Source organism: Aythya fuligula, chromosome 13, assembly GCF_009819795.1.
Source record: "Aythya fuligula isolate bAytFul2 chromosome 13, bAytFul2.pri, whole genome shotgun sequence".
Classification (NCBI taxonomy): Eukaryota; Metazoa; Chordata; class Aves; order Anseriformes; family Anatidae; genus Aythya; species Aythya fuligula.
Window position 1 is genome coordinate 12,383,641 of NC_045571.1, and position 16,138 is coordinate 12,399,778.

The following is a 16,138-nucleotide window of genomic DNA, read 5'->3' on the forward strand; positions in this document are numbered from 1 at the left end:
AGCAGCTGAAGATGCATTTAAGCAGCTAGTCAACCTGCATCCCCTCGCCCATGCACACCTGGTATTCTTTGGTCAATGTATTCCTCTGTATCCTTAGGGCATGCCTGGTGAATGCCAGTTGGGTGGGTGAAGCAGGGGAGGTCTTCAGAAAAGTTGTCATTAAAGTTGTCATGCTTGTTAAATTCCTCCTCTGGAGGCTGGCTTTGCTTTTATGACCTGCCCTTTCTGTGTCTGTCCTGTGCATGGAAGGTGTGTTTAGAAACTGAAATCTCCATCTTGCTTAACCCCCTTGTGCCCTTTGCTTTCATGTGTTTCTTTTGCTTAGACTCCAGGACAGAGAAGAGAGAGAAGCAATAGGAGGCAGAGATGTGTGGGAAATGGATATGAAAGAGGGGTAACTCTTGAGCAGGGGTCTGCTGGTATGGCATGAACATAGATAGGTGAGGTGGCTGGGCAGCAGCCCTGCAGTGAGAGGCAGGGGATGAGCATGGGGTCGCTTGTTCTGGCAGGTGTGCAGCGCTTAGGCATGTGTGCGTCGGGGGGAGTTGGCAGCTCTGTAGGTGGAAGCAAGATACGGGCAGAGAAGGAAGAAGGTGTGCGATGAGGGAAGTGGGTCTGGGGCAAGGCTGGGAAGGGCAGGGGGTAGTTAGGAGGGGAAGTGGGCAGGAGACTGGGGCAGGCTTAGGCAGGTGGGTGTTCCCGAGGATGTGGGCGCGCGGTTGGTGTGCGGAGGGGAAGTGGGCACGGACTGCGGCGGGTGGCGAGGGGATGCCTTGAGCAGCGCCCCAGGAGCGGGAGGCGCCGCTTCGCCGGTGGCCCCGCCCGGACCGCGGGGCAGCCCCGAGGCCGCGGTTCCCGGCAGGGGGGCGGGCGGCGGGCGGGAGGCGGCTCCGATAAAGGGCCGGGAGCCAGGTGGCGCGGGCAGAGCGGAGCGGTCAACGGCAGCGGCAGCGATGGGGATGCTCAACCTGCCGGGCTTCCTCTCTTGCGGGAAGAAGAAGAAGGTGGGGATGGGGGAGGCACAGGGCAGGTGGGGGAATTCGAGCAGGTATGAAAGCAGAAGGGCAGGTGAGATACAGAAACATCTGGGCAGGTATGAGGGCACCTGGGCAGGTGGGTTATGAGGGTGCCTGGGCAGGTGTGGGAGGACGGGTATGGGTGAACCTAAGCAGGCAGGGTATGAAAGTATCCCATGTGGGTGTGGGGCACTTGGGCTGGAAGGGTATGTGTACCTGGGCAGCTATGGAAGTGCTGGACAGGTGAGGTATGGTTGCATCGTGACAGGCATTAAAGCATCTTCAGGCAGGTACAAGAATATAAGGGGACTCAGACATGTAAGCAAAGGGGGATGAGCTGGGGTCAACACCTGGACAGGTAGGGGTGCACCTCAGCATGTACTGGGGCACAGTACGGGGGGTGTCCCCTGGAGGTGGTGCCCCCACAGGGGCTGAGGTAGGAGTAGGGAGAGACTGTCCCTGAAGATTCTTTGGGCTCTCTGGGACAACACTCTCTAATGCTGTCTGGCCAGGGACCAGTTGGACTGGCAACCTGCCTGGCTCTGCCTTCCCTATGTAGCTGCCCTGCTCAGTGATGCCCAGATGCTGTGGCAGACAGATAAGTGAGGATATGACAGCCCTGCTCACATGAGGGGTGAGTGATCCTGAGTCATCCTTCTTCTTCTCTTCCAAGGACTTCAGTTTGTCAAGTGAAAAAGATGCCCATGCCAGTGACAGCGATGAGAACTTGGAACGTGGCAACTGGTCAAACAAAGCTGACTACCTGCTCTCCATGGTGGGCTACGCTGTGGGCCTGGGCAACGTCTGGCGTTTTCCCTATCTCACCTACCAGAATGGTGGAGGTAACTGTATTGAATGGCCATTTTGGGTGGGCACTCCTTGCTATCTCTGAGAGCGATGAAGGCAAGCCCTGAGGCTGGGTGTGTTTTGTCAAAGCTGGATGTGAGCATCTCCTTGGGAAATGGCATAATGCCCACTGATAGGAAAAGCAAGAGGAGGAAGAAGCATCTCCGTGTTCTTTGGGTACCACCTGAGGAGGGAAATACTTAGTTTTACCTGCAAACTTCCATCTGAGTATTCCAGAGCTCTAATGATTTACTTGTGACAGGCTTGCGCCTTTCCGTCAATGTGTCAATATCCTCTGTTAACCTAAATAGCCATTCTCCCTCCTCAGTGTTAACCTTCTGATATGTCTGTGGAGAGTAATTGAATTCTCTCTCAACCTTTGTTGTGTCCAGCACGCAAACTAAGCTGGAATAATTAATCTGAGCTTGATAACTATCCCCATCAGATACTTGAGAAATATGAGGCAGAGAGAACCTTTACCTGCTAACATGATAAACTAGTGGCAAAGCCAAATGGAGGCTCTGGATTCCCCACCTATGATCCCAGGGCTTTGTCTACCTGCCAGGCAATCGCCCTTAATTAAAGAGAGTGTAGAAAAGTAACTGTAGAAAACTTACCTGTATATATTTATTTACTCTGCCTAACAGTCATTTTAAGTCAATTCTAGTTTCTGAATGCAGCACAGTGCTTTCAGCTGCATGTGAAACACAAGATGGGATTCTTGGTACAGAAACTTTGTTGGTTTGAGTTATTGGCCCAGTTGTTAGTTACAGTTGTTGAAGAAAATTGTGAAAACAAAACAAGCCATTACATTATTCCATAGACTGGGTGCCTTTGTATCTGCTGCAGCAGAAAGCTTAGCATTTGGAGCATATCTGTGCTATTTCTTGTATCCTTCTTTGCCCCAGCTAATTCAGAAGGCGCATTTACATCCTTAAGTTACAGCAGGTATTTGCAGTTCCTTGTAGTACTGGGCCCTTGATTGCTTTTATGTTTGATAGCAAAGAGGATGAACTTCAGTTCACTTACATGTGTGGATATCAGGTCATGTTTAGGAAAACTGAACTCTCACTTTCCCTATCTTTTGCACATACACAAAAGCAGTGCCAATCCCTTTCACAGAACAGGGTTCTCATTGATATCAGGTTAATGTGCACTTTAAGATGGACTCACACAAAAGCCATGCTGAGATCCTGTTTGACACAGGAGTCAGCCAACCGTATAAAATAATTTTCATGCTTTGACATCCAGTAGCTACTCTAACAGTGCAGCTGTAACTCACAGTTAAGTACATGAAGAGATGGTTCTGTTCCTCTTTAAGTTAAAAGCCAGAAGATGAAATAGAAAGCAGACAAAGCCAATGGAGCCTACAGCTGAGCAGTGCTCCTGTTTCTATGAGAACAGGGTCTTCAATAGCTCCTGTAAACTGCTTTTAATTCTATAAGAGAAATAATACCATGCAAATCATTTGTTCTTCTGGTAATGTGTCCCTTCATCATAGGTACTATTTAGTCTTACAGAAGAGTTCATAAATCTGTATTCTTCAAAAAACAAAACAGACAAAATCGGTGGGTTATTTGAGGCAGGGAGTAGGGAAAAGTGGGAGTATAAAATGTACTACAACTGTGATGACTACTGAAATATTCATTGTTTTACGTGTGTGTGTCTTTTCTGTTCTTCCTTCAGGTGCTTTTCTAATCCCATATACACTGATGTTGGCATTAGCTGGCTTGCCTTTATTTTTCATGGAATGTTCCCTGGGGCAGTTTGCCAGTCTAGGGCCAATTTCTGTCTGGAGAATATTACCATTGTTTCAAGGTTGGTATTGTTAAAATTTCTTATAGTTATTTCTCATTTTATTAATAAACAATTCCATGGACTAATCATTAATCCACATCTATTAACTATAAGAAGTCTTTTTTTTTTTTTTTGTGTGTGTGTGTGTGTGTGGAGAATATTCCTACCATTACAAGGTTAGTGTTACATTCTCAGATATATATCTTTCTTACTAGTGAATTAATAAATAAATGTGGGTTAATGATTTTCCATGAAGTTGTTAATTATGAGAGGATTTATCTGTGATTGCCTTGGTGTCATGCAGCCTGTCAGGCTATCTGCAGCTGTCCAGAGAGAGGAAAGTTACAGAGCTTGCTGTGTGAGGGAAAACCCCAGTAAAATACTTAGCCCTGTATGTAAGAGATTGCAAATCATTTTTCGGAACTTAACTTTACTGCTGTTCCTTTACGTATATATCCTAAATACCTCACAAGGCAATTTCATGCTGATTTGCTAATTCTGTGTTTGGCTACTGGAACTGGTACAGGAAAACAAGGTTGATTGTTTTATGCACCACTGTTTGTGCATTCATCCACGTCACTGCATTGGGATTCATCTGTTGTTATGATAAAATAGGTCAGACCTCAGATTTATAAGGTGAGGTGCCTCTTGTGATAAGAGAAATGATATTCTGTAGTAGTTTGCATATCTCTGTGAGAGTTCGAATTTGATATGAAGGCATGCGTTTGGAAGCAACTGACTGCATGCTTTACTCAATTATATTCATCCTGGACTTGAAATGATGGGTGTAAAGGACTATGTAATTGGTCTTGTTTGTCCTCTTTATCTGTCAGGGAAATTAATGTAGGAACAAGGAAGTTTTTTTCTGATAAAATAAGAAATTTACCTGCCACCTTCTCTACAGAAACAAAAGGTATTACAATCTAGCTGGTTGGCTAAATACTTATTCCTTTTGCCAGTCTCCATTCTGCAGCATAAACAATCATTTTTGAGAAGAATAGTGACTTATCTTCAAAGAAAAAGTCTATAGACATAGCTAATGCTTTACGTATCTGTGAAGATATAAATTTAAATATACACTCTAAAACAATTAAGACCTGTTTAGCAGATTTTCCCAAACTTTCAGGACAATGTTAATTTTAACAAAGGAGGATAACAGTATTATTGGCAGAGATAGCTGTGTTGTTTCTCATTCACTGGCAAAATTAATAATTACACAAGGATCTATAAAATATCTTGATCAGTCCTAGTTTTTGTATCGTTTATTTTACTAAGCACTAAACAATCAAAGCTTCCCACTGAACTAGGAGAGAACAAAAATATTGAATTTCTCCTTTAGACTTGGACTTAACAACTGTTCCAGTTATTCTGTTTGTCTTATTCAAACTCTGTTTGAAAACCACCTCTGAGTTGGTCATACCTCTCATTTTATGGTTTTACCTCTTCATGGTTTGCAATTATTAAAAGTAATTTTTTCCCAAGTAACTTTTTAAAATCCAGCTGAAGGCTGTTCAATTTTTCAACCCAAGTTTAGAGTAATTAAGACAAATGTTTTTTCTCTTTCTTAGGAGTGGGCGTCACGATGGTCATCATCTCAACGTTTGTGGCGATCTACTACAACGTTATCATTGCTTATGCACTCTACTACTTATTTGCCTCATTTCAAAAAGTGCTACCATGGTCAGATTGCTTTTCATGGGCAGATGAGTTCTGCAGCAAAACACGCCTAAGTACTCAACTTAACAAATATATCTTAATATTACTCTTTTGCAAAATTGTACTTCATGCTGTTTTCTGGGAGAAATTACAGGAGCAAGATGGCTTGAAACAGTTGTTCCTGGATTTTGTCTCTAAACACACAAACCTGAAGCTTGTCTGCTTCCCTTTTACCAGCTTTGGGTACTTAGGAAATCTACAGAGAGCTGGGGTGGACTTTCTAGTTGCCTTTTTTTTTCCTCTTTTAAGCACTAATGTTTCTGGGGATTGTACATACTAGAAGAAATACTGCTTTCCCATTTCATTAGGCTTCATGGCAAAGTAAATACCTCCCTTATGTGAAACAAAAGTATTCTTACTTTTCTTATTCTTACTCTTTCTTATACTTTTTTATTCTTTTTTCGGGGGTACTTTCATGCCTCTCCTGTGGCTATGGTAATCCAAAGCACTAACAAGGCATTGGTTTTGCAATTTATTCTATGTTTAGAGCATATCTCCATGCTATTGTTTTTGATATTTGGCAGTCCATGTAGTGCCAAACATTTACCTTACCAATTTCCGTGTCAGACCAGTTTAAGGCAAAAGGTGAAGCTGGTGAGATAATTATTAATTATTAGCCCAGTTGGAAATGTATTGCCATGTAACCTCTGAGATTATTAAAATAACAAGGACAGGATCATGATGGATTATATTGTTTAAAATGCTAATCTAATTGTAACTCTCTTAACTGCATATTTACTAACATCTCATAAGATTCATAGGTTTCATAAAATGAAGTTAAGATGTTTTATTTAACAACAACAACAAAAAAAGATTCCTGCTTATGAGTAGAACAAACATGTTTTAATCTGAAATTTCAAAGTGCTGGAGCAATACAAAACACAACTGAAGGTGTTGTTCTCAAGTATTCTTCAATCAGACTTTCACAATAAGTGCTGATACAGTGCTGCTCTTCAATACTGAGAGCAGATCATGTTTGTTCTATGTTCTAGCACCCCCTCCCCCCCAAAAACAGACTGACAAACAACAAAACAAAAATAATTATAACACAAAGCAATGACAGTAGTGAAAATGTTTAAAGTTCTTTAGAAGTCATCTACTATAATAATGCCAAGCTGCTAGAGGTTAAACAGCATGTAAGCTTGGTTTGGGACAAAGGTTTTTGTAGTATAACTAAGGCTCAGATCTTAACTATCCTCAGTTCTGCCTTTTGCAAGTACTCTACAAAAAGTGACAGGGGTAGCCGAGCACACCAGGTTTCTGGTGTTTAGATTTACATTCAGAGTAATGAAGTCACAGCTGCAAGTAGTAGTTCAAATTTATTTCTAAATGTTGTTACTTTAGTAGAAAAACTGAAGCTATAACTCGAGAAAGCATACTTAGTATAGTAGGCTGGCATTTTTTTTTTTTTTATCACTGCCTGTTAATAGTCCCTTTTTCACTTTTCCTTTTAGTAAGTGACTGCAATGCAACCTTAAATGGAGAAATCATTCATGCAAACTACTCATTCATCACAAGCAACAATCTCACGTGTATCAATGACACCATAAACTATAAACCAGTGCAATTTCCCAGTGAGCAGTACTGGAAGTAAGTAAGACATAAACTAGTCAAGGAGTGTGGGCATGTAAATCTGTGCAGACAGAACTTAAATTTTCATTGGTGAGGCTGGGCACTTAAAATTACATATATGGAAGCAAAAGAGTCAACCTGTAGCAAACAGAAAAATAATCCAGCTAAAGAATTCCACTTCTCTTGAGTCCTGATATATATATATATATATCTATACGTGTGTGTGTGTATATATATATATATATATATCGTTCTTAAGGAATTATTGTGTAAAATATATTCACCTTCTGAACAACCTGGGCCTAATGTGAAATCTCCATTTCTTTAGCCACATGATTTTTATTTGTCTGGGAACTGATTCTTCTCAGAGGCTCTTCTTCTGCCAATAGAATTTTACAGTTAACTTGAAAGGCTGTGGTAGTCATGATGGAAGACACATGGAGAACTGAGGGCTGGCGGAAATTAAAAGTGAAAAACATGCAGTTGAATATTTTATTTTTCAACTCCATGCAGTTACAGCTGCACACTCATGAAAATGTCTGCAGGGTCTTGTAATATATGCAGAAAGCAGCACATTTTCCTTTAGGAAGGGGCCAAAGGGGAGTGTGTTCTGCTGTCACTCTGTTCTCATTGCAGTATTTTGTGCTTTCAGTAAAGTGGCTCTTCAGCGCTCAAGTGGGCTGGACGAGACTGGTAACATCGTGTGGTACCTGGCCCTCTGCCTCCTCCTGTCTTGGATGATTGTTGCAGCTGCATTGTTTAAAGGAATAAAATCTTCTGGAAAGGTAATTTAGGGAAAGCAGACAGCAGACTTCTTGCCTGATCCTGCCCAGCAGCACTTCTAGTGTCAGTTGGACACGAGGGAGGCTAGCACAAGGCAGGATGCAATCCTAACCCACTACCCTCTGTTGGTCTCTGAATTAGAAGTTGTTGCTGCTCCTTGGCTTCATAACTGTTACATAAAATATGAGTAAGGTGCTGATTGCACAGCAGTTACTTAAAGCAGTGCTCTCCTGGCTCCACCAGGGCCATGTATTCAGAGTTCGTGCTGTCACGCAAACGATCCAGGCTGAGTTCTGGCAGTTGCTTGGCCTGTTGTGATGGATATGTGCATGTGACTGCACACACCCGCCTGCCCTGGTAACACCCAATAATTTGCACCTACAGACTAGCTAAGATGTTTGGACAATACAGGTCAAGTCCTGCAAACAGATATGCAGGTACAGTTTCCTACTTGGTTGTGAAATCTTGTTTATATTCAAGATTTCAAGCAGACTTTAGGGGTCGGGTCCCCACAAATGTTGGTTTTCAAACTCTAGTTCTGCTGAGCTCCCCTGGCTGCCTGGGTTTTCCTGGGAGTAGGTGAGTGAGTTCTCCAGATTTCAGGAAGGCTGAATTTCATTTTTTTACCTGCCTGCTGTGATTCCTCACTACCTGTTTGCTGTTGTTCATTCTAATATCTCCCTCTGTTCTCCTTTTCTATTCCAAGCTTTCTACCCTCGCTCTTGGTACTGGATTACCTCTGGAATACCTGTGTTTACCCAGTCTTGTTTTTTTTTTTTCTGGCACAATGCTCTTCTTACACTCACATTCCTTGGGTTCTCAGCAAATGGCTCTTCTAACTGTCAGTTCTGTTGTTGTATTAAGGTAAGGCTCTTTGAGAAATAAGTTAAGAATCAGAACGATCTAGTTGGGAAGGAATTGGGAAAAGATAAAGTGTGGAGAGAATTTGCCGTTGTGGGCAAATATATGTGAAGGAGGACTTCAAAAATGACGACCCATCGTATGATGGTGTAGTGCTATGGCTTTATGTAATCAGAAATATTGTGTCAATTATCTGGCTGTGTAATGCTGAAACCAAGATTAGAGAAACAATAGTATTGTTGAACATAACCTGCATCTTAATAGCACTGCTGGGCCCTGCTGCTGGCCTGGATCCCATCACGCTAGAAGTTGAATAGACAAACAACAAAAAAGATCGGTGTCTGGGAGAGCTTAAAATCTTTGTTTCCAGTAAAAAGAAAAGCTTCCAGCATGGTTTTCTTTTTCAGTCTCAACAGGAGATAATTCCATCCTGATAACCTAATTTAGACTGTTTCCAAGCTCTCATTTGCTAGAAACACTGCCTAGCAAGAGGCAGCTGGGGTAGTTGAGTTCAGGCCTTGCTACTGCAGTAAATCATGTCAGAAAACCTTTCTGAAACTGATCAAGTGGTATCTGAGAAGTGGATATGTGGCTTGGGCTTTCTGCTGGAATGAAGTTCCAGAACTGGCTAAGCCAGATGATTAGTGTTTGACATGTGTGTTCACCTTCGGCCTCACTTCCCTAATGATCTGTTCTTTGTTTGTACCAGTAGCTCTTAGCCTAAACGGTCATTATTCCTCATGCACAGAGGGCTGTGTATCCCCTCACTGCTAATGTGCCTCCCCACCCTTCTTTCTGTAGGTTGTCTACTTTACTGCACTCTTCCCCTATGTCATCCTGCTCATCTTACTGGTACGAGGTGCCACCCTGGAGGGTGCTCTGGATGGCATTGAATACTACATTGGGAAACAGTCCAACATCACCAAGCTGATGGAGGCAGAGGTGAGACATAGTGTGAGGTCTGGAGGCATGACAAACTTCTGTGGTTATATGGGCTTGTCATTTATGGAGCAATTTATTTTTTTATTTTATTTTTTTAATCCAGCCAAATGATTCTTCACTTCCTGCCCTGGTTCCTTATCCACAGCAGGGTTCTGATTTTTCCAGCTCTATAAGAAGTTCAAATTCCCGTTCCAGCTACACTTGATCTAAAAAGTAGCTACTCTTTGCTCCCTCCCTACCACACCAGAGAGTAGCAATTTCTACCATATTGCCTCCAAGTAGTTCTCTGGAGGCATGGGTTTCATCCTAGCAAAGCCTGCTGAGAAAGTTCTTTCCGTGGGAGTGAGCACTGCTTACTTGTTAGCCCATGTTGCTAAAGATTTCAAGGGCCTTTATCAGAAAAATGAAGGACCACCTGAGCTGGAAATTCGTGCTGTGCCTTGCACAGCAAATTAGCTCAAAAAATTAGATGGACAGGGAAAGGCACTTCATGCAAAGGGAGACTGGATTTTTTTCTGTTCTAGTTTAGGACAGCATTAGATCTGTTTGAAGAAAAACAAATATTCAGTGCACTTAATTTGTGGTATTTTTTGAAAGCATTTGGCACTAGCTGCAGGGCTGCAGCAGAGGCTTGGTTTCTCACAGAAGTGGTTTGTCTGGGTCGTGGTGTGAGGAACACAAGTGGGTGAGAACATGGAAACTCTCATTTCTGATACCCTGTCCTGGTTTTCCTTATTCATTGGCACTGTGACAAGGCTCCTATCTCAACAACCTACATATGTGAATGAATTGAATCTCTTCTTCACGGTTAATCCAATAAGGCTTATATATTTGGCAACATACTTGGGATGTGACCTTCCTGAGATCACAGACGATATTATTTTTGCTGGAGACTGCAGGGTCACCAGCAGGTTATATCCCACCTACTCTGAAATTCATATGAAATAAAATTAGATACTTTGACTAAGTGTAGAAAAATGCTGGAGCTTCCATGGAGGGAAGACTTGAATATTTGTGATATGTTTTATAAGTAGTACAGTAACTCTCATGTTCTTGTTTCTGGTAGGTTTGGAAAGATGCAGCCACTCAGATATTCTACTCCCTGTCTGTGGCATGGGGTGGGCTTGTTGCTTTGTCTTCGTACAATAAGTTCCACAACAACTGCTACTCAGATGCTATTTTTGTTTGTGTAACAAACTGCCTCACCAGTGTGTTTGCTGGGTTTGCAATTTTCTCCGTCTTGGGACATATGGCATTTGTGTTGGAGAGACCTGTCTCAGAGGTTGTAGATTCAGGTAAGTTGATCATTACACTGTCAGTACAGGGACCTACTTCGACCAAGGCATAACAATAACATCCTTCATTCCACTTCTTTGCAGGTTTTGATCTGGCATTTGTAGCCTACCCAGAGGCTCTCTCCAAGTTACCAGTTTCTCCTCTTTGGTCCTTTTTATTTTTCTTCATGCTTTTGCTCTTGGGCCTTGACTCTCAATTTGCCACCATAGGTGAGTGAAGCTCTAAATAACCCATTGCTTTTCAAATGAAAAGTCATTTTGTAATTGTGCTGCTTCTGTTCAAAACCCACACTTATCCTTCCCTTGCAGAAACACTTACAACCACCATACAAGATATATACCCCCAAATGATGAAAAAGTTGAGAATCCCTATAACCCTGGGTGTGTGCATATTGCTCTTCTTTCTTGGTCTTATCTGTGTTACTCAGGTGAGGCATTAAACTTTCTTTGGCAATGGCTTTAGTTATGCTGCAAGTGATAAGTCAAATCATCCCTTCACAGTGTGACAAGGGCTTCCTTGAATGCCCCTATTTTTATGGATCTGAGAGAATCATGAATTTTGACAATGTGCTGGACATGCAAAGCGGAAATTCTCATGGGGAACCTTTGAAGAACCTAAGGCTTTCTGTGGTTACTAAACTGAGATATGCTTTTAAATTGAAGGCCTATAGATAGCCTGCGAGGCATCAACCTGACTTTTCGCTCTTCAGTTTAGGAGATTATCTGTGTAATCTCAAGCATATATATACAGTATATCTGCAGCACTGTGGGAACTGTTGCTAGATGTGGATGGGATCTTTGTGTTTATAACCGACTAACAGACAGGACAGCATTTGAGTAATAGCCTGCTCAAGTCATAAAAAACAACTAGCTCACGATTACTTCTGAAAAATATGGAATTTTCTGTACACTCTACTTTTTCTTGAGGCAGTTGCTCTTAAGGATGGAAAGGTTCATTGCAATGTTTACATTAGAAATACAGATTCATGCATGCAATTAGTCTGAGAATGTAATGAAGATGGTTGTGGTGAATAAGCAGTTGTGTAGTCAAGCAAAAAACAGGTTATAAAATGAGACAGAAATTTGCAAAGGACTTAATATGAAGGAGTGTGAAGTGTTATAAAGCTTGTTCCCTGCTTTGTGATCCTACTACTGTATTCAGGTGTTTAAAGCTGTGTTTAACCAATCTGGGACACTTGTGTGTGTAGGAAAATACAAACCTATCAGAGTTATTAACTGGCATAGCTATTCCTGTTGCTCAATATTCAAGCTGGTGAAGCAATATTTGCTAACATTTAATCCTATATTCTTTCTTGTATTCCTGTGAAGCTGATGCTTTGGTACTGTCAAGTTCCAAATTTGAATCTTGTTATCAGCTGTTTATATATTCTTTACACATACGCATATCTTGTTAATATGCAGATCTATGGTATTTCATCAGATGTGCTTTTCAATTTTACATAGAGAAATTTAAATAAAATAATGTTCACGGATGTGTACTTAACCCAAAGAATCAGGAATTTAAAAAACTTGGACTGGTAACTAGTTAAAAAGATTTGAATGGCACAACTTATTTTATTTGCAAAAAGAAATTATGGGTACCAGGTAAATTTTTGTCTCTTTCTTGTTTGTTCTACAGGCAGGAATTTACTGGGTTAACTTAATAGATCATTTCTGTGCTGGATGGGGAATACTTATTGCTGCTGTCCTGGAGATAATAGGCATCATCTACATTTACGGTAAATATTTTTGCATTGAAAAGACATGATTGGATTATACAATCACAGGCACAATCTATATTAAACGTTTATTCTGCAATAAAAGATTTATAACTTCTTAACGGTTAAAGTCTTTCATCTTGTTATCACAGAACTGGAGACCTTTCTTCTATTATTTTTAAGTAAACACACTTGCAAGATACATACCAGCTTTACAATACACCGTTTAATTGTTTTTCAACAGGAGGAAACAGATTTATCGAAGACATTGAGATGATGATTGGAAAGAAGAGTTGTTTCTTTTGGATGTGGTGGAGAATGTGCTGGTTTTTCCTTACTCCTGTGCTGTTAGTGGTGAGTGCAGATGACTGAATTACGTTAGTGTGACAGAATTTATTAATTTGATATAGAATGAGTTTCCATGCAGATATGAGATGAATGTCTGGGCACCGTATGTAGAGATAAGGTATGATGGAGTCAGTAGACCAATCTATATGCTACCTGTGATTTCCTATACATATCACTCCTCTCTGTGTCCTTTCCAGGAGAAACTAGACCTTAGATCAGTAGCTAGTGAGATGAATCCACATTTCAAGGAGTAATACTGAGCAACAAGATTGTCTGTCCTAGCAGCTGACTTCATATTCTCTCAGTCTGCAATGATGAATTGAAAACCTAGACTCTCCAGTTTGAGAGAAATTTCGTGTTCTGGACAGATCCCTGGCATGGATTTACTCTTTGGACGTCCAGCTGTTCCCCTGTCTAAGATTTTTGTCTGTGCTGTCACATGCATCTCAGTTTTTCATTACTCCTGCATTTCTAATTGTAGTTGTAGATGGTTGGATTATGTTTGTCTTACAGAATTTATTAATATCACAAATCCAAGAGATTTGCAGACACATATATTCTCCAGCATAACATTGCAACAGAACTCAGAAATCTCATTCTGTTTAAATGTAGATGTAATTGAAGTGTTGGGCTGCATGAACAAATCACATGTCCAAAAAGTAAAAGAGAACTGTGCAGTAGTTGTAGATAGTCCTTTTTTTAACTAGCTTGGAAATACAGTGCAAGTTAATTATGTGAAACTCTTCTTCTCTCTCTCTCTCATTTTAATAGGCAATTTTGGTTTGGTCTTTGGTCACGTTTTCAACTCCCACTTATGGCTCAGTTTTATATCCAGCCTGGGGAACTGCTGTTGGCTGGTGTATGATTATCTTCTGTGTCATCTGGATTCCCATCATTGCTGTTGTAAAAATATGTAAAGCTGAAGGAAACATTTGTCAGGTAAGGGCACAAAAACTCCGTCAGAGTATCAAATCTCACTTTCCTTGGAATTTTAAGGAATGTCTGTGCCCTCTTTTCAGGAGCATGTTCCTCAAGGTGTCATCAACTGCATTTTTAGATTAAAGCTCATCTTTGGTAGTTTAATTGGAGGCAAATGTACGCTACTGTGATCTGATGTGAAGATAAAATTTAATTCTCTGGGAGTGTGCCCACGCATTCAACAGTGTTTTTCATGGCTTCTGGTGTTATTCCATCTACCTTTAAACCTTAAATATATATATATATATACACATACATACATATATATATATATTTTTTTTTCCTGGAGTTTTACTTCCTATTCCTCACTGAAATGAACAAATGTAGGAACTGAGATATGCTCTTCTTACCAAGCTTTTCCAGGGAGTCCCATTTTCACATCTTTCCTTGCATCTTTCCTTGCTTATATGATATCTGTGGCTGAACCCACTGAACACAAAGACATTTGGAATGCTTTTTTTTATTTATTAAAAAAATATTTATTTTATTTATTTATTTATTTATTTTTATTTTTTTAATTTTTTATTTTTTATTAAAAAAAAAAAGATAATTTGTCTGCTATTTGTTGAGTTACAGGGCATATTTAGAATTACAGCTTTATTGAATTTTAAGAATAGTACAGACTAAGGTAGGACATTAAGTGTCTTGGTTTTTGTTTTCCAGCGTATTGTGAGCTGCTGCAGGCCTACTGCAAACTGGGGTCCCTATCTGGAATGTCACCGAGGTGAAAGATACAGCCATGTTGTAAATCCCCAAAAGGAAAAGGAACATGAGATTCCTACTGTGTCTGCTTTCACATACTTTCGTGAATGAGATGGCCATTTGGATGACAAATTTTTAACATAGATGTGTTTTTTCTTTAACAATTAGAAAGTGACAATGCAAAATAACAACAACAAAATTAACCCTCTGCCCTTCAAAGTTCAACCCTCAGATGAAAGCAAGCCATACTATTTATTTTTAGAGAAGTATGTTTGAGGAGGAGCACACCTCCCCAGACAGCTTGGTTGAGAGGGCAGAAAAATGCTCTGCAGCCTCCCCAGGCTGATGGACTGGACATGCTTAACTGCATCCAACCAGTATCCAGCTGGACTGTGCATACTGGTGTGGAGGAGAAGAAAAACACATTCTGGTGCTCCCCAGCCATGTGAAATTTAAGATGAGGTGCTGTGCTTGCATGCACCTGTGTGCTACAGACAGTGTGTAGTTGCTACCTTCTGCTGTGTTTTGCCCTCCACAGTGCTCCACAGTTGGAGGTGAGCTGCAGGGGTGTGCTGCTGCTTGGCTCTGTAGCTTAGGGAAAATGAGTAATTTTTCTCTAAGCCTTGCTCAATGCTGTGAGGCTGCTCAGAATTTGATATTTTCTACAGCATGTGTTCATTTCATCTATGCATCTTAATGCTGAGTGGCAAAAAACTTTCATCACTGGAAGTAAGGCTATGACATGGTGAAAAGCAGGCTTCTTCGTCATTATTTCCCCTGGGATCTACAAATAGTCATTTTTTTTGTGTGTTGTCATGCTTCATTCCCAGCATTCATCTGTCTATAACTCAAAAATTCTTTGTTTCCAATAATCCGTAATTAGGCTCTGCAGACTGAAATAGTAACTTTTGATTTCTGCTGTGTCTGCTCTCTCTACACTCATAAAGGCTTTTTTTATTGTTCTCTGCATGTTTCATTCAGGCTGTGATTTTTCCTTGCAAAGGAGACCAGAGAGCATTTAAAATGTTCGGACAGTGTTATTAGTCTTCCAGTAGAGCCAAGAGAAGCAGAACTTTACCCTAAGTGAAGGTTAGAATTGCCTTGTAATACCAGTAGTCCAAAATTTGCTGAAATCACGAGATTACTGAAAAGTTAGGTTCTCTTAACGTAACCCCACAGTTCCTAGGTAGAAGTGTAAGTCTGTACTCCCAAATAGAAGTGAACTCCCAATAAAGGGAAGAAAAGATCTATGGAATGAATGCATACATTTTGTGTGCTGAGGAATGTCTCTCTCACTGTGATAATGTTCCTTGGGAACAATGCAACAGGGTTTCTAGCTGTCCCTTCCTCTCAGGGCTTTGTCACTGTTTCTGGACATTGAAGGAGTGTGGATAATGGCTTGATGCCCAAGCTGCATACCTTGCTGTATGTTTTATATTGATATTTTTGTGACAAATCAACACTGTATTGCAAATAAAATGCAATTTTCTGTTTTTAATGTGTTTTGTTAGTTTGTTTGGAGTTTTTTTTTTTGACCTGGAAAATGAGATTTCAGCCTTTTACA

At 40.8% G+C, this 16,138-nt stretch overlaps 1 protein-coding gene across 1 annotated transcript; it reads left to right on the plus strand.

Moving 5' to 3' along the window:
* Positions 1-953: 953 nt before the first annotated feature.
* On the plus strand, positions 954-14,685 carry SLC6A14 (solute carrier family 6 member 14). The gene is made up of 14 exons (XM_032196320.1): positions 954-1,004; positions 1,690-1,858; positions 3,549-3,680; positions 5,228-5,389; positions 6,830-6,965; positions 7,600-7,732; positions 9,393-9,533; positions 10,600-10,828; positions 10,913-11,038; positions 11,138-11,256; positions 12,468-12,567; positions 12,791-12,900; positions 13,666-13,833; positions 14,536-14,685. Exons 1-14 carry the CDS (start codon positions 954-956, stop codon positions 14,683-14,685), a joined length of 1,926 nt encoding a protein of 641 aa, XP_032052211.1.
* The last annotated feature ends 1,453 nt before the right edge of the window (positions 14,686-16,138 follow it).

Excerpts from the sequence above, each read along its gene's own strand:
- SLC6A14 (XM_032196320.1), top strand. The coding sequence starts at position 954 with ATGGGGATGCTCAACCTGCCGGGCTTCCTCTCTTGCGGGAAGAAGAAG. Across the intron at positions 11,039-11,137 it reads CTCTCAATTTGCCACCATAG|AAACACTTACAACCACCATA; the intron begins GTGAGTGAAGCT and ends CTTCCCTTGCAG. Across the intron at positions 11,257-12,467 it reads GTCTTATCTGTGTTACTCAG|GCAGGAATTTACTGGGTTAA; the intron begins GTGAGGCATTAA and ends TTTGTTCTACAG.